We start from the raw sequence: 23,562 nt of genomic DNA, 5'->3' as shown, positions 1-23,562 counted from the left end.
GCGGCGGGGCGGGGCCTGCGCGGGGTCCCATTGATCCATCCCGGGATCCCATTGGCTATTCCAGGGTCCCATTGCCCATCCCAGGGTCCCATTGATCCATCCCGGGATCCCATTGGCTATTCCAGGGTCCCACTGATCCATCCCGGGATCCCATTGGCTATTCGAGGGTCCCATTGACCTTCCCCAGGGTCCCCATTGCCCATCCCGGAATTCCATTGCCCATCCCTGGGGTCCCATTGACCATCCCTAGGGGTCCTGTTGCCCATCCTAGGGGTCCCATTGCCTATTTCAGGGTCTCATTGCCCATCCCGAGGGTTGCATTGCCCATCCTGGGATCTCATTACCCATCCAAGGGGTCCCATTACCCATCCAAGGGGTCCCATTGCCCATCCCTGGGGTCCCACTGCCCATCCCGGGTGTCCCATTGCCTATTCCAGGGTCCCATTGCCTGTCCCCAGGGTCCCCATTGCCCATCTCAGGATCCCCATTGCCCATCCTGGGGGTCGCATTGCCCATCCCCAGGGATCTCATTGCCCATTCTGGGATCCCATTGCCCATCCCCAGGGGTCCCATTCCCCATTCTGGGATCCCATTGCCCATCCCAGGGTCCCACTGCCCATCCTGGGGGTGCCATTGCCCATCCCAGGGTCGCATTGCCCATCCCCAGGGGTCTCATTCCCCATTCTGGGATCCCATTGCCCATCCCTGGGGGTCCCATTGCCCATGAGCAGGGACACCCCGGTGACCCCTCAGGCCTGGCAGCCCCGTGGTGCCCTGTTCCTGATAAGTGCTCCCATTCCCGATAACGACTCCCATTCCCGATAAGGCCCCGATCCCCGGAGGGGCCCCAGCCGGCTGTGCACACTCAGCACTTTCCAGCAGGGCTATTTAAAGCCGGCCAAGAGCCCGGTGGCCCTTTCTCTCCCTCCCTCCCTCCCTGTCCAGCTGGACTTTCCTCCCACAGCCATGAGCTCCGGAGCAGCAGCAGGGCCGATCTTTGCCGAGGGTGAGGATTGCAGGGCGGCCTGGAGGGAAGCCAAGGCTGGCTACGATGAGCCCGATGCCCACCTGGAGATCCTGGGCAAGCCGGTGATGGAGCGCTGGGAGACGCCCTACATGCACTCGCTGGCCACCGTGGCTGCATCCAAGGGTAACGGGGGGCTCTGGGGTGTGCTGGGGGTGCAGCTTCCCCAGGGGGCTCTGGGGTGTGCTGGGGGTGCAGCTTCCCCTAAAGCAGCTGGGGTGGGGGGAGATGTTCTGCTGGGAGACCCCACTGCATGTGCCCCCCACTGCATGTGCCCCCCGGGGCAGCAGGGATATGGTGGCACTTGTGTCCTTGTGCCAGGGATGGGGACATGGGGAGGGGATGCAGCCACCTCCCATGGCCCTAATGATTTTGGGGCTATTTTCCCTCCCGGGATCTGCCACTTTTGGGGCTGTTTCCCCTCCCGGGATCTGCTACTTTTGGGGCTGTTTCCCCTCCCAGGATCTGCCACTTTTGGAGCTGTTTCCCCTCCTGGGATCTGCCTCTTTTGGGGCTGTTTCCCTTCCCAGAATCTCCCACTTTAGGGGCTCTTTCCCCTCCTGGGATCTGTCATTTTTGGGGCTGTTTCCCTGGCAGAATCTCCCACTTTTGGGGCTGTTTCCCCTCCCAGGATCTGCCACTTTTGGGGCTGTTTGCCCTCCCATGTCCCTGCCACTTTTGGGGCCGTTTCCCTGGCAGAGGGAGGGTTGGACGTTGTTTTTTCTCACTGGGATCACCTGGGGTGTTAGTTGGGGACAAAGGGCCACTGTGGGAGGACAGCAGGTGACAAGGGCAGCTGAGGGGACAGCAGGTGACAGGGACATGAGGCTGCTCCCAACTTCTCGGTGCCAGCAGCACCGCGTGCTCCCAACCCGCACCCAAAGAGCTCAATCTGGGGAAAGAACGGCTCAGAATTCAGTGCTTGGGGAGGGGTTTGAGGCACAGAAAACCCCGAGCTGTGAGTGCCGGGTTCCACCTGCAGGCGGCCGCGTGCTGGAGGTGGGGTTTGGCATGGCCATCGCCGCCTCCAAGGTGCAGGAATTCGGCATCGACGAGCACTGGATCATCGAGTGCAACGAGGGCGTTTTCCGGCGCCTGGAGCAGTGGGCCAAGGCACAGCCGCACAAGGTCAGGGGCACGCTGGGCTGTGCCAGGCTTGGGGGATGCCTGTGGCCCCCCAAGCTCACCCCTGTGCCCCCCACCCGCAGGTGGTGCCCCTGAAGGGGCTCTGGGAGGACGTGGTGCCAACGCTGCCGGACGGGCACTTCAGTGGTGAGACAGCACCAGCAGGATGGGCAGGGGCTGGGCTGGGCACCCCACTGCAAAATAGGGGTGCAGCAAAGCCCAGGGCATCCCAGGACATCCCTGAGCCATGGAAAGGGGCAGCAGTTTGGCCAGGGTGCAGGTGGAGACCAGATTGTCCCATGGGGCTGGGGACAGGGCACAGCTGTGTCCCTGGGGTCCTTGTCCTGGGCTGGATCCTTGTCCTGGGGAAATGAATCCTTGTCTTGGGGATCAGATCCTTGTCCTGGGGTGGATCCTTGTCCTGGGGAGCAGATCCTTGTCCTGGAGAAATGGATCCTTGTCCTGGGGAGCAGATCCTTGTCTTGAGGAGCAGATCCTTGTCCTGGGGTGGATTCTTGTCCTGGGGATCAGATCCTTGTCCTGGGGAAATGGATCCTTGTCCTGGGATGAATTCCATTCCCCCTTGTCCTGGGCAGTAGATCCTTGTCCTGGGCTGGATCCTTGTCCTGGGCTGGATCCTTGTCCTGGGGTGGATCCTTGTCCTGGGGAAATGGATCCCATTCCCCCTTGTCCTGGGCTGGATCCTTGTCCTGGGGAAATGGATCCTTGTCCTGGGCTGGATCCTTGTCCTGAGGAGCAGATGCTTGTCCTGGGGAAATGGATCCTTGTCCTGGGACGGATCCTTGTCCTGGGGGCCATCACATCGCTGCCTTCCAGGGATCAGAGCCATGGGCAGGGAATTGCAATGGGAACAGAGCAATTCCAGGCCGTGGAGGGGGATTTTCCCGGGACACAGGAGCCCCTCAGGTTTCTCCCAGCTAACAGCCAGCCCCCTGTTCCCGGGCAGGGATCCTGTACGACACCTACCCTCTGTCAGAGGACACCTGGCACACGCATCAGTTCAACTTCATCAAGGTGACACCTCGGGGCGGAGCTGGGGCTGCCGGGGGCTGAGCGGGAGGAGCTGACCCCAGTTCCCAAAATTCCCAAAATTCCCGGGGCAGGGCCACGCCTTCCGCCTGCTGCGGCCAGGAGGGGTCCTCACCTACTGCAACCTCACCTCGTGGGGGGAGCTGCTCAAAACCAGGTACAGCGACATCGAGAAGATGTTTGAGGTGAGCCGCTCCCCTCCCTGAAGCCGTGGAACTCATTTGTGGTGCTGCGGGACGCCAGAGGGCAGCTCGGAGGGGTTTTCCTTGGCTGTCTCACATGAGACACCCACCTGCCCTCCTCTCCCGCAGGAAACCCAGGTGGGGCCGCTGCTGCAGGCCGGGTTCAGGAGGGAGAACATCAGCACGAGGGTGATGGAGCTGCAGCCGCCCCCCGAGTGCCGCTACTACTCCCACCCCAGGATGATCACCCCCACCGTGCTCAAACACTGAGGGGTGGGAGCAGGAGCTGGGTGTGAGCTGAGGAGGAGGAGAACAGCTCTGATCTCCTTAAAATCCTTTAGAGATGGGTGGAGGCTTGGGATGGACAAAAGGAGAGGAAACCCCCAGCCCCAGGAGCCCCCTGTCCTTGTGGGCTCTATGGAAGATCTCACCCTGCTCTGTCCCCTCAAGACTTCAAATTCTCAATAAACTGGAATTTCACAGTGTGGTTCACAGCCTTTGGCCAAAAAGAACCAGCCATTTCCTCTAAAAACTGCATCATTTTGAGAAATCACAAGGTGGCTCCTCACAAGAGTCAAATAATCCAAACCAGGGGCATTTTGAGGCATTTCAGCTTCTCCTGAAGCAACTCCCCAGGGAAGTTTCCCAACATTTTTGGCCAAAGCCCACGGCAGCAAATCCTCACCCCAACCCCCCCTCAAAGCTCAATAAATGAGGTTTCCTCTCTCCCCAGAAGGGATAAAGTCCATTAAAAGGAATGAAATACCCAAACTGCTGTTCCCGAGCGATTTATTTGTCTTTCCAAAGTCTGTTTGTCCCTCAGGCACGACCATTCCTCATCCCAGGCTCCAGGGATGCATCCAGGACAGGCTGCTTTATCCCTGCCCTGCTCAGGAGCTCTACATTCACATTTATTAATCACATTCTGATTTTAAGCATCAGTATTTGACTTGTTACAGAAACAGAATTAATTTCTGGCCCCTAATAAACAGGGTTTATTAAATCCTGTGTAGGAATTACCAACAAGGAGCAGGTGGTGAGTAAGGGACGAGCTCAGGGAGTGCTCAGAAATCACCTGGACATGTGTTGGGTCTCAAAACTTCCCAACAAAACTAAAAAAATAATTCTGGCAAAGCCTTTATGTCACAATATGACATCAACTTCCCTGACAGATTGTTCAGACCAACTCAGCAGTGTTACCAAACTCAGCTCCTGCTTTTTAGCCCAGTTTTTCAGCCCCTCAGACCAGAGGGGTTTATTAAAGACAAAAAAGCACCAGGACTAGGTAGAGTTTTATTGGAAGGCGTGAGAGGAGCCAGATTTGTGCGTAAATGTGAGCAGTGAGTGGGGACATAAATAAAGGCTATTTCCTGTACCAGATCTGTATCCTCTTCTCCCTCTTGATTTTCCTCTGCAGCTGCAGGATCCCATAGAGCAGAGCCTCAGCTGTGGGGGGGCAACCTGAGAGAGAGAAAGGAGAGAAGGGAGGAAGGTCTCAGGGCAGGTACCTGCACAGAGCTGGAGCCAGCAGAGGTGCCAACCCCAGGACTTATCCCAAAGCTGAGCCCTCTGACTTTGTGTGGAGTGCAAAGAAACTAAATTGATGCTGTTTATAAAGATCTTTATCAAACATAGCAATTATTTAATATCAAAGTGTATCCAAACCCCTCTCTCACCCCACTGATGGTGCCACCACCATCACAACCTCCCCACCCCACAATCCCTGGAGCTGCTGCAACAGGAAAACCTTTCAAACTGAAACAGGAAAACCTCTCAAACTGAAACAGGAAAACCTTTCAAACTGAAACGGGAAAACCTCTCAAACTGCAACAGGAAAACCTCTCAAACTGCAACAGGAAAACCTTCCAAACTGAAACAGGAAAACCTTTCAAAGCTGCACCTGAATGCAGAGAATCCCCCTCTTCTCCCTGCCCTGCTCCCAGGAGGAGCTGCCCCTTGTACCTGGCACGTAAATGTCCACGGGCACGATGCGGTCGCAGCCCCTCACCACTGAATAGGAGTAGTGGTAGTAGCCCCCACCGTTGGCACAGCTGCAGGACAGGGACAGGAAGGTGAGCAGGAGGCCAAGGAAGGTGGCCCTGGGCAGGTGGGCACTGCCAGGCTCAGAGCCTCCACTCCACAGCTGACACTGCCCTGCCTGGGAGGGTTTCAGATGAATCCAAGCCAGCTGAACTGTGCCCATCTCCCTCACAAATCAGATGCCACAGCCGTCCCTCTCTGCTACAAACCCTTCCATTTTGCCTCAGAGCTTTCCCAGAATTTGCCCTGTTCCAGCCTGGACCGGCCACCCTCAGCCAGTGGGGACAAAAAAAACTTGTGGGGAAAGAAAATGGCGAGAATCATGGAATTATTGAGGGTGGAAAAGAACTCTGAGACCATGGAGTCCAACTGAATCCCCCATGGAGCAGATTCCAACTGAGTCCCTCATGAACAGATTCCAATTCAGCTCCTCCATGGAGCAGATTCCAAATTAATCCCCTCATGGAGCAGATTCCAACTGAATCCCTCATGGAACAGATTCCATTTGAGTTTCCCCATGGAACAGATTGCAACTGAGTCCCCTCATGGAGCAGATTCCAACCAAATCCCTCATGGAACAGATTCCAATTGAGTTCCCCCACAGAGCAGATTCCAACTGAATCCCCCCATGGAGTAGATTCCAACCAAGTTTCCCCATGGAGTAGATTTCAATTGAGTTCCCCCATGGAGCAGATTCCAGCACAGCAAAAGCATTTTAACAGCCAAAAGGAAACTCTGGCATTCTGGATACACACAGGTTTGGCAGCTGCAAAGCCCCTGAATCCATCCCTGGGAGGATTCACACACAGCACTCCCAGAAGGAACATTTCTCTGCTCTACAAGGCTTTTTAAGAACTTAGAAACACAAACAAGTGAAAAAATCCCCCCACAGCAGCGAGGACACGCCAGCACTCACCTCCCCATGGACACCACGTAGCGAGGCTCTGGCATCTGGTCATAGACCTGCAGAACAGGGATGTTTGGGGTGATGCCCACCTCCCCACCGTGCCCAAGTTCCCCGAGGCCCCCAAGCTCCCTGTCCCGTTCTCGGCTGTTTTTGATGGCCTGGAAAGGCTCGGGATGGCCTTGGGACAGCCCGCGCTCCAAAGGACGAAAAGAGTCTCCAGGTTTTTTCTCGGTCTTCAGTGTTCATTAGTTTTTATCTACAAAATTTTCTCTCGGCCCGACAGAGCACAGCACGTCGGCCATGTGCACACTGAGAGCCCTCGGGGCGGTCACTGATCTTTATACCCTAAACTACGTATAAGATATTTACCTATTTTCCCCAATACCTTTCACCCTTATTGACAAGTGCACTTTTAGTAAGAACCAATCCCAAAGTGCCACCACCACAGAAGATGGAGGCCAAGAAGGAGAAGAAGAAGGACAGGACACGCCCTAATTCCTCCATCTTGTCTCCCTAGAACCCCCCTGTACCGAGATTCTAAAACCTGTGTTTCACACTCTAATTAACCTATCCCTTCACCATTTATCCCAGTGTGATCCTCCCGTCCTCATACAGGTGTCGTTTCCCTGTGCAGGATCAAAGTCCAGCCACCAGACACTTCTGGCAACATTCCAGGACCTCCGAGCCCCCCAAGGGTTGTCTCGGTGACTCTGCACATCAGCACTGCTGTGCTGAGATCCCACAGCTCCCCATACCTTGCGCAGGGCCGGGGCCATTTTGTTGGTGAGGGTCCCTGCCACGATCATGACGTCGGCCTGGCGGGGGCTGGCCCGGAACACGACCCCGAAGCGATCCATGTCGTAGCGAGGGGCGGCCATGTGCATCATCTCCACGGCACAGCACGCCAGCCCGAAGGTCATGGGCCACAGGGAGCTCTGTGGGGACAGCCAGGGGCTCAGGGACAGCCAGGGGGACACACACAGAGGGAGAGTTCCAGGAGGAGAACGCACGGAGCAAGGGGAGTGGGTACAGGGAGAGCTGCAGGGCTGATCCCCTGACACTGCTGAGGCCACCTCAGAGCCACCAGGGACAGCTCAGAGCCACCAGGGACAGCTCAGAGCCACCTAGGGACAGCTCAGAGCCACCAGGGACAGCTCAGAGCCACCCAGGGACAGCAGAGAGGGACAGCTCAGAGCCACCAGGGAATGCAGAAAGGGACAGCTCAGAGCCCCATGGGGACAGCAGAGAGGGGACAGCTCAGAGCCCCATGGGGACAGCAGAGAGGGAACAGCTCAGAGCCACCCATGGAGAGCAGAGAAGGGATAGCTCACAGCCCCATGGGGACAGTGGCGGCCAGATAAGGACCAGCCCAGCTAAGGCACAGCACAGCACACCCAGGGCACTGTCACTTGTGCCACCCTTCCCCACAGGGCAGGGACAACTCAGAAGTCCCTTTTCCTGTGACCAAAGGGCAGTTCCAGACCCCCCCCCCACCCTCAGCCCGTGTCCCACAGTGTCACTGGACCCCAGTGTCACCCTCTGGCCACAGAACTCGGCCAAGGGAGCTCTGAGCCTATTTTTATCCCGAGCAGGAGGTGCCTCTGGTGTGCCACCCTCTGTCCCTGGGTGCCAGGGAGCCTGGTGGCACAGGACTCACCCGCCGTGCCCAGTTGACCAGGTCATCGAGCTTGGCAATGACGTACTCGCCACGGCTGCTGGGGACGTAGGATTTCCTCTGGACAACAGCAGAGCTCTTCTGGACCTGGACAGAGCTGAAAGGAACCATCACCCTCCAGTTATTACCTTGCAGAATCAGCATTTAGCCCTCCACGGGGCTGAGGAATGACAATGGCACCCCTCTGTTTGTGGCAGAGTGGGATCTGTGGGTTTGGGGCTGGGGCAGAGCCCCTCAGCCATACCCCAACCATAGAGAGCCCCTGGCTGCCTCTCCCCGGGGCTCCAGAGCTGCCAGAACCCCCCGGATTTTAGCACAAGGAGGTGCCACTGGGACCCCCGCCCGGGAATGGTGGCACAACCAGCTGTTCCCTGTCCCCAGGGCAGGAATTGTCACCTGTCAGCGCGATCGGCCGCCGGCGTCTGATGGAGCTGCTGGGCGAGCACGGGACTCACAGAGCCGGGCCTGGGGACAGAAAGGACCCGCACAAGGTGAGGGGTGACAGAGCCCCCGCAGGAGCCGGTGCTCCACAAACCCAGCGGGAAGGAGCCCCCAGTCACCCCCAAACTCGGGGAGCCGTTCAGCCGCGGCTCCGGGGTCCCCCCGGTGCCCCACCACCGCCAGCCCCGGGGTCAGCGCTGTCCCCGCCCAGGGTCCCACCGCCCCGGTGCTCCCAGCCCCGGGCTCACCGCCAGCCCAGCACTCCGTGCGCGGGGAGCCGGAGACCTGCGGGAGAGAACGGGAGAGCTCAGCCCGGCTGTGGGCCACGGCGGGGCCTGGTGTCCCCTCAGGGCTCCCCCCGGTCACTCCTTCGGCGGAGGGCCGGGGGCTTGTTTCGGTGCCCAGACCGGTCCCGGTCCCCCATCCCCATGCCCGTCCCCATCCCTATCCCCATCCCCATCCCCATGCCCGTTCCCACCCCTATCCCCGTCCCCGGTCCCGGCCCCGCTCACGGCCCAGCGCCGCCATCTCTCCGCAGCCCTTCAGGCAACCTCTGCGCGCGGTGCACCCGCTAAAGGGCCCGGCGCGAAACCGCCTCAGCGCTCCGGCGGGAAACGCGTCCCGGGCCAGGAGTTCCGCAGGCACCCTCCGCCTCCGCCGCGGCCCGCGGTAAAACGATCCCAAAAGGACCCGAAATCGACCCCAAAACGATCCCGGCGGGCGGGGCCGTGCCGGAGCCGCCGCAGGACTCGGCAGGGAGTGCCTGTCCTGGAGCTGCGGAGCCACGATCGCGCAGGAAAATAACGAGCGGACGTCCCTGGGTGGGCTCGAACCACCAACCTTTCGGTTAACAGCCGAACGCGCTAACCGATTGCGCCACAGAGACCGCGTTGCCGCCGGCTCCCGCCTGGCACCGTGTCCCGCCTGTCCCGTGTTGATGTCCTTTGTCCCACGTCCCGCTTGTCCCGTGCCCGTGTCCCCCATCCCGCCTGTCCTGTGCCCCGTGTCCCCCATCCCGCCCCTCTATCCCCTCGTGTCCCCTCCCATGTCCCCCCGCCCAGCGTGGCGCCACCGGCCGTGACGGGTGGGGGGGGCGGAGCACCCTCGTGCAGCCGAAATAGCTCAGTTGGGAGAGCGTTAGACTGAAGATCTAAAGGTCCCTGGTTCGATCCCGGGTTTCGGCAGAAGCTTTTTTTTTTCCCCTCCCGGGATCGGGGTTGCAAAAGCGCTGTTTTCATCCCAAAACACCCCCCGAGGCTTCGGAGCTCGTTAGCCTCTCCCCAGACTCTGCACTTGATTGTTTTAATATCCTGGAAACACACACACACCAGAGAGGGCTGAAGGACTGTAACACTGGATTAGTGATAAATATTTTTAAATAAATATGAATTAATAATAAATATGAGTCCATTATCTTACATTGAGGAGGCAGCTGAGGGAACATGGATTAATTAACACTGGACAATTACAAGCAGAGGCAGTGTGTGTCAGCCCATTTTAAATAAAACACAAAACCAAAACCCAGCGAGTTCATTTCCCAGTGATTAATAATGTGAGACTGAGACGGTTTTTATGCACCAGATAAAGCTGTAAGATCCTATATTCACCTGCTGTAACACTGGGGTGGAAGCACCACCCAGCACAGATTAAAATAATCAAACAAAAGCAGCAAATGTTGATGAATCACTTCATCCCACTTTATTGATCCACATGATTGATACATGGTGAGGCTGAGCCTGGTGCCCAGTGCCAGCGAGTGAGCGGTGGGGCAGCACTGCAAGGGGGTGGCACAAGCTCAGGATGATCCCTGGCAGTGCCCAAGGCCAGGCTGGAGCACCCAGGGGACAGTGGGAGGTGTCCCTGCCCATGGCTGCCCTTCAAGGTCCCTTCCACCCCAAACCATTCCAGGATTCCACAGCTGCAGGGAAGGTGAGGTCTGGAACACAATCCTTGCAGAACTCGAGGAGTTTTGATGGAAAAGGGAACACAGGGTTCATGGAAAGGAGGGGGGAAGTTGAACCCCTCAATTCCAAAATGACCCCAGAGCACTGGGATGAGGGGCAGGCAGTCCCTCCCCTTTCCATCTCCAAAGGGAAAGTGCCACACACAGCTCTGAGTTAACTCCATCATTAATTTTTTTATCTTAACCCACAAAATTCATTATCCCTCGTCACAGGCTTTAATAAAACCCTCACACTTCCTGGCCTGTCCCTATAATTGAGGTACTTGAGATAACGGGAATAAGGATTGCATGGAAAAACTCATTAGAGAGCACAGAGCAATTAAAAGTGTAATTAAAATATATTCAGATAATTACTACAGCCAGGATAGACATCTGGATCCCAATTTCAACTTCTTCATTTCAAATCATCTTGGGTTTTACTGGACAAGCAAGGAGATCCTATTTCATTATCACAGAAAAACCCTAATCAGGGGGTTTTATGTATCATTTATCATTATTCATCATTAATTAGTTCTTGGTGACACTGCTTCCATGTGCCACAGCTCCAACAACGATGAGCAGGGACCTGGGCAGGATTAAATTGGGAATTTAGATGAGAAAAAGACAATTAAAAGCCTCCCAAAATTCACAGCCTCACAAGAGGCAATACACTGGTTCAGTGAGAGGAAAAGGGAATGATTTTGTTTGAGCAAACCTGGATTCCTTCCCCATGGAATTTGACTCGTGAGGACAAAACAAGAACCCAAATGTTTGTGATCCAGGTGGCAGCTCTGGGCACCAATCTGATTTCCCTGCCAGGAACCCCCTGGATTTATCAGGAGCAGGACAAGATCCCTTCCCAAGTCGGGTGTTTGGCTGAAAGAACCCACGTGGGAGCAGCAGAAGCTCTGCACAACCCTGGGGTCTCTGGAAACCCCCCAGGAGGGCACTGATGGATGAGGATCCACTGGATCCTGAACACAGCGAGGCCATGAAGCAGCAGCAAGAGCTGGGAGCAGAGGGTTTCGGAATATACACACAGACTTTACAAAGAATGCCACGTTTTATACAAATCACCAATGGTTATTTACACCTGGTGGCCCCCAGGACAGCCCTGGCCACTCCTCAGCTCTCCACAGGTTCTGGCTCAGTCTTGAGCTTTTTGCTTCCCAGGACTTGCTCATCAAACAATTCTCTCTCTCTGGAAAGAAAAATAGAAAAGGTTTTAAGTTAAAATAGGATGTTATTGTCCAGATTACATCACCTGGACAAATTAAATTTGCAGGGTTGGAGTAGCTCAGCTGGGACATTTTCCACATTTTGTCCCTCAAAGGAGGAGGACACTGAGCTCTCCTGCCCTCACCTGAAACCTTCTCTGTATCCAACAAGAAAGGAGTAAAAACTCTTGGAAAATCCTGAAACCTCTTCTGTATCCAACAAGAAAGGAGTAAAAACCCTTGGAAAATCCTGAAACCTCTTCTGTATCCAACAAGAAAGGAGCAAAAACCCTTGGAAAATCCTGAAACCTTTTCTGTATCCAACAATGAAGGAGTAAAAACCCTTGGAAAATCCTGAAACCTTTTCTGTATCCAAAAAAAAGGAGAAAACCCCTTGGAAAATCCTGAAACATTTTCTGTATCCAAAAAAAGGAGAAAAACCCTTGGAAAATCCTGAAACCTTCTCTGTATCCAAAAAAAAAGGAGAAAAACCCTTGAAAAACCCTGAAACCTTTTCTGTATCCAACAATAAAGGAGAAAACCCCTTGGAAAATCCTGAAAACAAAGCTACCTTTTGCTCACAGGGGGTCCTTTAATGTATTTCTCTTCTGCCTTCTCATAATCAATGTCATCCACAGCAGCAATGGCACAGATGATGGCCTAGAAAAGCATTGAATAATTTATAATAATAATCAATAAGCAAAATTAAACCACAGCCAGGGATTTGAAACTGCCTCAGCTGAGCACGTTTTGAGAAAAGGGTTCCTCAGTAACTTAGAAAATTTGGATGAAACTCCTCATTGAATGCCTGAAATTCTTAAATAAAAAATATAAAATTGTTCTGTATCATCCCCTGGGGGGTATTTTTATGCTCTGATTAAAATATTCTTCACAGTAATTTTGTTTCTACACGAGTTAATGTTCTCCTGGGAAAATTCCTGGGAAGAACACAAAGTATCCACAACAACTGTGAAACAGCCAACACACCACCCCCCACCTCAACACACACAAAGGAACAAGAAAACCCTGAGAAGTTACCAAATTCAATAAAAAACCCCCCAAAAAAAGCTTTGAAGCATTTCAGAGGTAATTAAAATATACCAGGAAATTATCAGTCTGCTTTTAAAAACAAATCTACCTGAAGCTTCTCCTTTCTGTGCTTAAAAATCAGCATTTGAGTGAGTCAGGCTGTAGGCAGGGGTGGATATTCCTGCCTGGCTCAGCTTTGGGAACTCTCCCCACATCATTCCATAGGAACCACACCACAACAAAGGAATAAATCATGGGAATTTGTGTCGCAGACATTTTGTCACAAAAATCCTTTCTTTAAAACTTGTTCGTTTTCTGGGAAGCAAGGGCCCCCAAAAAGAAAATGTAAACAATTATTATTAGCTACTGTAAAATGCAATAAGATGCACCTGTGATTGGTTCATGTTTCATGTTTTTAATTAAGAGCCAATCACAAGAGCAAGGTGGGGACAGAGTCCCTAGACACAACTTTGTTATAGATTCTTTCTTTCTATTCTTAGCTTAGCAGCTCTGCAACTTCTCTCTTTATGCTATTTAGTATAGTTATAATGTATTATATATCATATATCAATAAATCCAGCCTTCTGATCAAGAAACAAGATTCTCGTCCGTCTTTCTCTCACCCCCAGCGATCCACTCAAGTCGCTGGAATAAATTTGTGTCATTTATCACGCCCCAGTTCATTTCTCCTCCTGTTTCAGGCTCCCTCACCTCAGGTAAAAGCACATCTGAGATGAATCTGATGCCATCCCCCAGGATCTGGTGCAGGTTCTTGGTGTCCATCTCCCTGTAGACCTCCTTCAGGTACCCAACCACCAGGTCCAGCTGCTCCTCATCCTCCAGGTAAGTCTCCACACAGGTGATGTAGCGGCTGGAATTCAGGAATTTCTTCAGCCAGCGCGATTGTTTGCCACTTTTCAAGATCCCCAGGAGATGCTCTTCAGCCCCTTTGCTCTTCACTATGAACTCCACCAGCTTCTTGTTCTCCCTGTCCCTGGCAGCTCTGGTCCTGTCAGGGAGGAGTTTCCTGGGGGGTTTCTGTGGGGAGGTGTCTGAGGAAGACTCTCCAGCCCCTTCCTCCCCTGTGTTTGGGAATGCCATCTGCACCGCACTCTGGTACCCCTCTTTCCTCACTGGGTAGCCTGAAAGAGAAACCACAACAATTTCTATTGAAATGGGTTTTCAACATTACAAAGGGTTTTTATAGCCATGTCGATAGAAAAGAAGGAATTTTATTGCTCAGAGGAGTTTTTTTCCCAAAGGAATGGATTCACTTACTGATATCAGCAGCAAAATACTCCAGGAAGGACCCAGTGAAAGAACGACAGCCTAAAACCCAAAACAGGGGCAGAGATCAGTTCCACTCACCCAGAAATCAAAACCTGGGGTTCCCTTTTCCTGGTGGATCTCAGGATGAGATCCCAGAGAAGCTGGGAGTGCCCAAATCCAGGCTGGACAGGGCTTGGAGCACCCTGGGATGGTGGAAAGTGTCCCTGCCATGGCAGGAGGGGACTGGATGGGGTTGAGGGTCCTTCCCACCCAAGCCAAGCTGGGATTTGGTGGTTCCATGGCCACTGCCCCTCCTCACCCACTCGGATCCGATAGTCCTGGATCAGCTGGAGGCACCACTCGATTTCCCTGGAATAATTCTCCTTGGCTCGTTCCTGCAAAGCAAGGAGGATTTGCTGTCCCAAATCCAGCAGCTCCCCAAGAGTTTCAGCCCAGGATGCCATGGACCAAAATCCCTATGAATGGCTCTGAAATAGCAATCTGTTTTAAGCAGAAAACCAAACCTTGCTCTTCAACCTTTCTGTCTCAATTTAGCACTCCTGGCATTATTCAAATGATGTCCATTGTCTTTTGTAAGACAATGCCGTGCAAGTATTTCATGTGCTGGTGAGATCAGCTCTCCTCCCTGTTCCCAAGTGCTGGAGACCCATCACCACAAGGGCTCACAACCAGGGTGCTCCTGGATGTGAGAACAGAGGAAAGCCACGAGATCCAACAGTTAGGAGACAGGAAAGGATGGCACACTCTGATTTTTCACTGGGTCATTATTGCCATCAGCCATTGTTACTCTTGGAAGACATGCTGCTCCTCTAGGGTGTGCTCAGGGAGCTTGGGAGCAGCTGGCTGGCTGTGGGCACTCACACAGAATCACAGAATAATGAAGTTGGAAGAGACCTCTAAGAAATAGTCCATGACAATTTTTTCCTTGCATTAAAGCAACTCCTGGCAGAGCTGTCACAGGGATGAGAGTGGCTTTGAGAGGGGGTTAAACCCCACATTCCCCCCCTGGCCATTTATATCTTAATTTCCCACTGTATTTGCCCAAACCCTGCAGTTCCACATCTCTGGGATACTCACAATGAGCTCCTGCTTCTCCTCACAGTCAAAGTGCTTCAGGCTCTTCAGAGACACTGAGAAACTTTTAAAGAAACAAAGTCAGAGGTGCAACTCAACTGCCCCACTTCCCTCTTTATTTACTGCAGTTCTGCTTCTCCCCAAAAATCCCATTTCCCAAGGAATTCAGGAGCACAAATTTTAATGGTTTTTGCTTTCAGAGCAAGTTAAAAGTATGGAATCTTCTAACAAATGAGAAGTACCTGGTTTAGAGAAAAGTTAAAGGCAGCTCAGTGTTTCCAGAAAGTTCTTGGAAAGTTTTTCTACATTCCAGGGATTTTTTTGTTTTGTTTTCAACTCCTCAGCTCTTCCCAGGGACAGGGAGCTGCCTCAACCTGCAGCATGACAAAGCACCTCCAACCCTCACCTGGCCCAGCCCCTCCCTCCCAGATCAACCTGGAGAGGTTTGTCCTCACCCTGCCCCGGGAATATCAGAGACTGGAAATTCAGGATGGGATGGAAATCCACATTTACCCTTTTTTCTTCTCATTTGTGGTGCCATCTATGAAGAGCACACAGGCCCTCCGGTGCTTCCTCTTCACTGCTTTCACCTGGAGAGAGGATAAAGCCTCAAAAATCCTGATCTTGATAATCAGGGATATTTTTCTGTGGATATCACGCACTACAACCCACACTTAAATTTCGCCTGTTGCTGTAACTTTCCTTTATTACACAAATATGAAAAACTCAAGAGGAAGCAGCAATCAGTTCCCCAAAGGGAACATTTTCAGTGCACAAAGAGCCTCCCCTTTCTTTTGCAAATTGGGAACAAAGTTCTGCTCCATGACAAAGGAACTGGGATAATCTTGTGCTCTGCACAAACAGCTGTCAAGTGACCACATTTTGAGTGCTTTTAGCACAAATTTACTTCTATCAATTTCGAAATGCTTCTACTGGAAGGTTTTTAACACTTCCAGGAAGGGCAAAAGTCACTCCAGAGATGGGAGTTGCTCCTTATCAGCAGGATATGAGGAAGCAGGAGCTGCTCTTACCACGGCTGGCCAGTAGGGATAGCGCCGCAGCTTGCACCACACCAACATCCCCTCCTCGAAGAATTTGGGTTCTGGGGTGAAAAAAAGGGGAAATTTTCCTTAAAAACAATAAAACAAAACAGGTGCTGCCCATCTCTTCTTCTACTCCAGGAGTTTCTCTCCAGTGCTTTTACAGTGACCCCAAAATGCAGCACAGAGTCCTGAACTGAAACCCAGCAAATTCAATGCCAGGCCCTTATCCAGTTTCAAGGATTTTTTCATTTCATTCTGCAGTAAAATGCTCAGGAAATGCATTTTATCCCAAGCCTGGACACAGCTGGATCCCCTCCTGGAATCCCCAGGGATTTCAGGCAAACTGAAGCTCCCCCAGCAGGAAAAGCCTCAGCCCTGTGTGCTGCTGTCTCACCTCGATGGGACAGAACACTGGGGAAATTTTCCTCCTCTTCATCGGCCAGAGGTGAGAGTGGAGGGAGGCTCTCCGAGGAAACTCTCCTGGAACACATCCCAGAGGCTTCCAGCCCTGCCAACAGCACCAGGATCCAGGGATTAGGACAGGATCAGCTTCAGAGCAGGTGAGAGACACCTGAGTGTGACCCAGAGGGGACCTGAGACACCTGCACACTTTAATTAGGGAATCCTAATTCACTGATCATGTGGATAAAAGGGGAAAAAAATGGGGCTGCTCTCAGGACCTCATTCAGAGACACTTAATCTCAATTTATCAGAGAGCAGTGTTGGGAAATTTAGGAGACTAGAGAATGGAAAAGTACAAAGCAGTGGCTAATTCCAAGTCCTGCACCTGTGAGACAGCGTGTCCTTGGGCCTAGCTGTAGTAGGATAACAAATAGTGAAAGAGACATGAGAAAAGAGAGATGTAACCCCTAAGGAATGGGGAAGAGTTCATGGTATAGTTTAACCAATAGATTGCTTGGCTTACAGAATATTCATAAGCTTATTATTTGCTGTATAAGTGTTTGATGCTTTCTTTAATAAACTGGACCTGTGATGAACCAGCTGGTGTCCTGGTCCCCTTCCAAAGACAGAGCAGTAAGGGAAAACAAGTGTGAGCTAAAAAACCCCCCGTTTTCCATGGAAAACCCAACCACCACCCAAGGCCTCCTCAGCTCTGAATGGTTTCCATTTCTGCTCCCCAGGAATGGAAAGCAAAAGGAATTAAATCAGCAATTCAAGAGCCACTCCCCAAAAACAAAGCAACGTTCCAAGGTCCCACATGGGATGAAGGTTTCCCTTCCCCCCAAGGGATTTGCCCACCTTCATCCTCCTCAGAGTCAGGGGCTTTGCTCCCAGGCAGGTGTGAGGGATCCTGGTTTTCCTGCTCCTGGGGCTGAGGGAAGGCACCAGAAGGGCCAGGTGAGGATCCAGGGTGGTTCCTGCATTTCCTGTCTGCCCCATCCAGGTGTTTTCCACCCTCTGCCTCTCTCCTCCCATCCAGCTGCTTTGCCAGGCTCTCACTCTCACTGCTGATGCTTTTCTCCAACTCATCCGAGGCAGTTTCACTGCAGGAATCCAGGAATGCTCTCCCAGGCCGAGCTCCTTTCTTTCTGGAAGGTTCCACAGTGCCAGACTTAGAGGGGACAGAGGGAGACCCCTCCTCATGAGCCACCTGTGCTTGATCCTGGGTGGAATCATCCCTCCATCTTCTTTTCCTTCCTTGCTGATTTTTTCCAACCTCTGCCTTACAGGAGACTCCATTCCCCATTTTGGGCTGCATTTTTTTCTGTCTGGGTGACGATTTTGGTTCTGCTTTTTTGCAGTTGTGACCATCAGGGGCTGGTGCCACACTCGAGTCCCTGGCACCACACCTGGCAGGGTTTGTGCCACCTCCAGGAGCTTTCCCACTCCTCCCTGGAGCCACAGAACCTCCCTGGCTGCGTGCTTTGGGATCATCCTTCATCCCAGAGTTATTTTGAGCTTTCCTTTTCCTCTTGGCAGCCTCAGGTTCTGATTTTTTCGAGCGAGAGCGCAACGAGAAGCTGTGGGAGGGGGTGGGTGGGGCAGATTTCTCCCGGGAAAATTCAGAATTTGGTCCTTCTGCAAGTGGCATTTGAGTGCTGGAGTCAATCTCATGGAGAATATCCAGGGCAATTTTAAGGGAACAGCGATATTGCAGCTCCTCCACGGCCTCACTCATGGTTTTCTTTTGCTCTGATGAGGAAAAAGATTCAATAAATGAAATTATCATCATTATTCCATCATAAACGTTACTCCTAGTATTTGCTTTAAGGTGAATTTTTTACCACTGAAATCACCCACAGTTCCCAAGGCAAAGGATGGAGACACACAAACATCAAGCTGGATGTGCCTCATTTTGAGGGAAACTCAAATTTCCTCACCATCCCTCCAACAAATCACCCCAGGGAAGAAGAAAATGATGAATTTTTAACCTATTTCCCAACTTTATGGAAAAAGGAAAAGAAAATAAAGTGAAATATACAAGTTTTATCCCCCCAGGCTGAGTTTCTGTGGGGGATTCTTCACCCAGAAAAGGCACAAAGTAGCACATTTGGGGCTGAGTTTTTAGAGGTATTTTTCACCCAGAAAAGACAAAAAGCAGCACATTTGGGCCCCTCCCTCCTCACCCAGGGTGGAGGCGATGGCCTTGATCCTCTCCTCTGTCAGGGGAACCACGTTTGCAGAGCTCACACTGACCCTGGAACACAAAAAGAGAAAAGGATTCCTTTCTTCCCCTTATGTTTTTAACCTCTGAGAATGCAAAGGTGGGATAGGAACAAGGATACTCAACTGCTTCTCCAAGCCAAGGATTTCAGCTTTAAATCCCATCCTTTTTGTGGTGGCAACAGGACTGCTCCCAGCAACTCCAGGTTTGCACAAAACCTACAATAAAAGTGAGAAATCTCCATTGAAAATCCTGACCAAGAGCAAAACGTTTCTCCAAGAGCAGCTTGACAGTGCCTGGGAGCAGCCTTGGGATCGTGGAATGATAAAATCCCAGGATGGATTGGTTGGGAAGGGACCTTAAATCCCATTTCATCCCAGGCTGCTCTGGAAATCCATCCCAGGGTGGAATTTTTCCCCAATGCCCCATCCAACCCTGCCGTCTGGCAATGAGAAGTTATTCCCCATGGCTCCAGGCCATCTCCATTTTTCCTCTTGGCATCTCCACAGCTCACACAAGCTCAGACACGTTTGCTGAGACCTCTCCCTTCCTTCCTGCTCTGCTCCAAGCAACCTCCACAAACATTTCCTCGTTCCTCCTCACCTTGGCTGGCCACAAACGCCTCTTCCACTTGCAGAGAATGAATTCTTGGTCAGTCATGGTTGAGCTTCACGTGGAAGAGGGCAATTGCCAAGGTGTTCTGAGGGGAGAAAAAGGGAATAAAGGAGTCACCCACCTTTTTCCATTGTAGTCTTTGTTTTTTGAAGGAAATACAGGATTTAATCAAACATATTACTATAGTTATTATTGTTACCAGTGAAGGGATCACTGCACTGATATTACTCTGCAGCTTCCCCAATATTATATCTTAAATTCCATTTTTCTGTAGAAGCTGTGGCTGCCCCATTCCTGGAAGTGTCCAAGGCCAGGCTGGACAAGGTTTGGAGCAACCAGGGATAGTGAAAGGGATGGGACTGGATAGGCTTTAGGTCCTTCCAACCCAAACAACCCCAGGATTCAAGAATTCCATAATTCCAGGAGCACAAGCGGCTCTCACTGTGTGAGGAAAACACTATCAGCAATTACACAATGCAGCCATGGGCCTGCCCAATCCACAGCTTCCTGCGACCAAACCCTGAAAACAGGGAACTACACCCTCAAAATAACGCTCTGGATATTTTACACGTCGTTTGATGCCAATTTTTATAGACGATTTGCAACAGAAACACGAGCAGAGCAGCCTCAGAGCCCTCAGGGCTTCCTTACGGGCTTTAAAAAAACACATACTAAAGATCTTCCTGTACTTACAAGCTCCAGGTGCTGGGATGGCCGCGGCTCCGGGATCGCGGCCCTGCGGAGGGAGAGAAGGAGGGAGGGAAGGAGAGAGGGACGAGGGGCCGTTAGCGGAGCCCGGAACGGCGGGGCCGGTGCGGGACCGGTGCGGGGCCCCGTGAGGCGGCGCGGGCACAGCGGGAACCGCCCGGCCCCACGTGAGGGGAGGGACGGCACCGCACGAACCCCCCCGGTACCGTGAGGGGAAGGATGGGAGCGCACGAACTCCCCCGGTACCGTGAGGGGAAGGACGGGAGCGCACGAACCCCCCCGGCACCGTGAAGGGAGGGACGGGACCCTTCCCCAAACCGCCCTCGCTGAGGGCAGAGACACCCAGAGTCCCGCACTCGGTGAGGGACGGGACAGGGCCCCCAAAGCCGTATCAGTGAGGGGAAGGATGGGACGGGACCCCCCGTACAGAGCTCCCTCCATTAGGGACGGGACCCCAAACCCCCCTCCGGGAGGGATGGAACGGTCCAAGCGCTCTGTGAGGGGAGTGACGAGACTACCCCAAAATGCCTCGGGGAGGGGAGGGACGGGACCCCCTCAAAAACGCCTCGGGGAAGAACAGGACACCCCCAAAAACGCCTCGGGGAGGGGAAGAACAGCACCCCCAAAACACCGCGGTGAGGGGGAGCACGGAACTCCTCAACACCCTCCCTTCACAGGGGTCACCCCACAACCTTCCCTGCTGAGGGCAACAACGGGACCCCCCCCAAAACGCCTCGGGGAAGGGAGGGACAGGGCTCCCCGCTTCGCCCGGTCATAGGACGGGCGAGACTCCCAAACACAACCCCGATGCCGGTGATGGGCCCCAGACCACCGTCTCACCCCCAGATCCCGCTTTAAGGCCCGGGGGGCTTGGGGGGGAGGGGGCACAGTTACCGTGCGCGCTCCCGACAACGCCGCCCTCCACAGGAGGGTCTGCGCACGCGCCGTGCGCGCCGCCCGGCACCGCCCCCCCGGACCAATCAGCGAGCGCCGCTTGGCGCCCCGCCCTCCTCGCCGAGGCCAAAACACGAGGCTCATCCAATCAGAGTGCGCGCTGCTGCCTTAGCCACGCCTACCATCTTCTATTGGCCAGTTGGGCGGAAGCCGCTCCTAGTCTGGGGAGGGCGGCATGGCAACGGGGCGAGTGACGTCATAGGCAGGAGCTGTGACGTCATATGATGGTTTGGGCGGGAGCTGCGAGCCCGGCCATGGGCAGGGTCACCGTTGTGAAAAATGCGTATTTTATATGGGCTTTTAGCAAATATTAAAGTGAATATTATACGTGTTATGTTACGGTTATGCTGTATTAATTTACATATTAAATTATGCTGTATTAATTATTTAAGTAGTGTGTTAAATATAGTTTAGGTTATAACATCATGTAACTATGTACGTGGGATTTTTTTTAAGAAAGGAATGAGGCACTCACAGCAGATAGATAGAATGGTTATAAAAATAGCAATGTAATTAGAGTAATTATAATATGGACAATTTGGATTAGGACAATATGAGACAATAAGAACAAAGAGTTATGGATGTCTGGGTAGCTCTTTCTGGGTAAAATAAGCCCAAAAAAGGACACAGTGAACAGAAGATTAACCCTTAAAAACAATAACCTGTTGCATATTCATACATTATGCATAAATTCCATTCAAACACAGAATTCTGTCTGGTCAGTGTCAACTTCTTCCTCTGAATCCTGAGGTGTCTTCAGGGCTGAGCAAGGTAGGAAAAAGTTCATTTCTTCTGATAATGGGACAATAAATTCTTTTTCTCTGAAAGATTGGTGTCCTGTGCAAGTACCTCATTCCTTTAAAAAATATCCCATATACACAGTTCCTATTTTAACTACAAAAATTACCTTTTAACTACAAAACTACATTTACCCCACTATAAAAATGTTAATACAGCACTACTAATCAATACAACAAAATACATATAATAAATATCTGTAGAGCCACATAATATCCACTTTTCACAAACTGGTTGAACTACAACTTCTTAAAAAACTCAGTTCCTTACCAGCTTAGAACACCAACCCATTCCATCCCTAATCTTTAGATTTTTAAGTAAAACAGCAAACACAGAGCCCACGCTCAGAGGTTTGATGTTTTATTCACTGTCTCTACTTGGTCACCACCACACTGCAGCACTCACTCAAACACACTCTGCAAACAGACCAAAATTCACCTCCCCATCAGGAAACACTCCCCACCAGGAGTGCATTTTCCCCATCTTTAAATACCTGTGGAATAACAATAATAATAAATAAACTCCAGTTCTGGTTTGCTTTGCAGTTCCCTCCTTCATCCCACTGCTGGAGATAGTCTGTGTAATTGATTTGTCAATGTAATTCCCATTTTATTGGGAATCCTGCAGCTGTTTCTCAGCCTCTTCCCTGCTCTGCAGGCTCTGGGGGTGCCAGCCTGGTCATTAATCAGCATTTCATGTCAAAGGATAGAAAATAGTCTTTAAAACCTGGCTTGGGGAACAACAAGGCAGAGTTCAGGTCCCACAGAGACACAACACAGAGCTGGAGCTGAGCACCCTGCAAGGCTCAGCCCTCAGGGTTAGGAAAAGAAGAGGGAAAAATGCCAAAAATGCAAAATAAGGGGGAATTTCCCTTTGCTGCAGAGTCCCACGGGATCAGAGGCTTTGTTTCACCCTGGGACACCTCTCTGGGCAGCTACTCCCCACAAAAGAGCAGTTCAAGTTCAAAAAGTGCAGCTCAGGCCAAGCCATGATTTTTTTCCCCGCTCAAAACTCCTCTTGAACACCCCATTTCTCTGCTGTCTTGGGCTCCCCAAACCCCCTGAGCTCCAGGATGGATCCTCACTCTGAGATATTTTGATTTCTGTTCGTGCTGGAGAAAAATCCCAAATCCAATTTTCCTCCCCCTGCTCTGTCACCCTCAGGTCCGTCACTGCTGCATCACCTTTGGCAAAACATCCAATTTTGGGGTTTTTTTCCCCTTCCTGCCTCAGCTGCTCAATTCTGCAACCCCATTCTGGGGGAGTGAACCTCCTGTATAAATTTGGTGGGATTTTTACCCTGAACACATCATTCTAAGCCCAAAATGTGGGGGTGCAGGGGATGGTTGCTCCCTTAGGGCTCAACCTGCAATTCCCACATGGAATATGGCTTTTGCTGACTTGCTCTCTCTCAAAATTTGTAAATGGTTTGGTTATTCTTTTTCCTGCCTTAAAAAAAAAAAATTCCTTTTCAAGAAGTTTGTCTGCTGTTTTCATTAAAAAATAAAAATTAAAAAGTATAAATGCACTGGCCTCCCTCAGGGAACAGCAGTTATGTGGCAAAATCTCACAATATTCAAATTCTTGCGTTAAAATTGTGTCAATCCTGACCTGGAACACCAAGGGGAGGCTGGACCAGCATTCCCAGACCCCACCACCACCAGCAGGGATCCACAGCAAGGCTGAAGGTGGGGAACACACCCAAAAACCACAACCCAGGGCTCAGGAATGACAAGGGAAGCACTGGCATGGGCTGTTCTCCAGAGAGGATTGAATATTTGGGGCTCCTAAAACCCCTCCTAACACAGCAGCAGCCCCATAGC

General features: G+C 52.0%; 3 protein-coding genes and 2 non-coding genes across 5 annotated transcripts; 2 read left to right on the top strand and 3 right to left on the bottom strand.

Moving 5' to 3' along the window:
* Positions 1–943: 943 nt before the first annotated feature.
* Positions 944–3,656, top strand: GAMT (guanidinoacetate N-methyltransferase). Its single transcript, XM_054290857.1, has 6 exons — positions 944–1,150; positions 2,007–2,152; positions 2,233–2,296; positions 3,117–3,184; positions 3,274–3,384; positions 3,511–3,656. The coding sequence occupies exons 1-6, from the start codon at positions 967–969 to the stop codon at positions 3,649–3,651; spliced, it is 714 nt and encodes a 237-aa protein (XP_054146832.1). The 5' UTR covers positions 944–966; the 3' UTR covers positions 3,652–3,656.
* A 998-nt stretch (positions 3,657–4,654) lies between these two features.
* On the bottom strand, positions 4,655–9,032 carry NDUFS7 (NADH:ubiquinone oxidoreductase core subunit S7). Its single transcript, XM_054290850.1, has 8 exons — positions 8,957–9,032; positions 8,693–8,729; positions 8,400–8,468; positions 7,986–8,100; positions 7,084–7,263; positions 6,338–6,384; positions 5,344–5,432; positions 4,655–4,842 (listed from the first exon to the last, which is right to left on the bottom strand). Exons 1-8 carry the CDS (start codon positions 8,970–8,972, stop codon positions 4,745–4,747), a joined length of 651 nt encoding a protein of 216 aa, XP_054146825.1. The 5' UTR covers positions 8,973–9,032; the 3' UTR covers positions 4,655–4,744.
* A 224-nt stretch (positions 9,033–9,256) lies between these two features.
* On the bottom strand, positions 9,257–9,330 carry TRNAN-GUU (transfer RNA asparagine (anticodon GUU)). Its single transcript has one exon. It is a non-coding gene; the product is annotated as a tRNA-Asn (tRNA).
* Positions 9,331–9,555: 225 nt separating this feature from the next.
* On the top strand, positions 9,556–9,628 carry TRNAF-GAA (transfer RNA phenylalanine (anticodon GAA)). Its single transcript has one exon. It is a non-coding gene; the product is annotated as a tRNA-Phe (tRNA).
* Positions 9,629–11,285: 1,657 nt separating this feature from the next.
* On the bottom strand, positions 11,286–19,353 carry PWWP3A (PWWP domain containing 3A, DNA repair factor). The gene is made up of 13 exons (XM_054291029.1): positions 19,269–19,353; positions 18,792–18,883; positions 18,628–18,698; positions 17,300–18,193; positions 16,434–16,547; positions 16,028–16,098; positions 15,510–15,586; positions 15,000–15,060; positions 14,221–14,296; positions 13,911–13,961; positions 13,344–13,774; positions 12,175–12,263; positions 11,286–11,587 (listed from the first exon to the last, which is right to left on the bottom strand). Exons 1-13 carry the CDS (start codon positions 19,323–19,325, stop codon positions 11,512–11,514), a joined length of 2,160 nt encoding a protein of 719 aa, XP_054147004.1. The 5' UTR covers positions 19,326–19,353; the 3' UTR covers positions 11,286–11,511.
* Between the last annotated feature and the right edge of the window lie 4,209 nt (positions 19,354–23,562).

Source organism: Melozone crissalis, unplaced genomic scaffold (genome assembly GCF_028551555.1).
Source record: "Melozone crissalis strain CALT ecotype California unplaced genomic scaffold, PUWL_Pcris_2 ptg000088l_1, whole genome shotgun sequence".
NCBI classification, from domain to species: Eukaryota; Metazoa; Chordata; class Aves; order Passeriformes; family Passerellidae; genus Melozone; species Melozone crissalis.
The sequence above is the reverse complement of the archived record's forward strand: the minus strand, read 5'-3'. Positions and strand labels throughout refer to the sequence as shown.

Excerpts from the sequence above, each read along its gene's own strand:
- GAMT (XM_054290857.1), top strand. The coding sequence starts at position 967 with ATGAGCTCCGGAGCAGCAGCAGGGCCGATCTTTGCCGAGGGTGAGGAT. Across the intron at positions 2,153-2,232 it reads CCAAGGCACAGCCGCACAAG|GTGGTGCCCCTGAAGGGGCT; the intron begins GTCAGGGGCACG and ends CCCCACCCGCAG. Across the intron at positions 3,185-3,273 it reads ATCAGTTCAACTTCATCAAG|GGCCACGCCTTCCGCCTGCT; the intron begins GTGACACCTCGG and ends TTCCCGGGGCAG.
- NDUFS7 (XM_054290850.1), bottom strand. Across the intron at positions 8,101-8,399 it reads GCGGCCGATCGCGCTGACAG|CTCTGTCCAGGTCCAGAAGA; the intron begins GTGACAATTCCT and ends GGTTCCTTTCAG. Across the intron at positions 4,843-5,343 it reads CGTGGACATTTACGTGCCAG|GTTGCCCCCCCACAGCTGAG; the intron begins GTACAAGGGGCA and ends TCTCTCTCTCAG.
- PWWP3A (XM_054291029.1), bottom strand. The coding sequence starts at position 19,325 with ATGACTGACCAAGAATTCATTCTCTGCAAGTGGAAGAGGCGTTTGTGG. Across the intron at positions 15,587-16,027 it reads ATCCCTACTGGCCAGCCGTG|GTGAAAGCAGTGAAGAGGAA; the intron begins GTAAGAGCAGCT and ends TCCTCTCTCCAG. Across the intron at positions 13,962-14,220 it reads GGACTATCGGATCCGAGTGG|GCTGTCGTTCTTTCACTGGG; the intron begins GTGAGGAGGGGC and ends TTTGGGTTTTAG.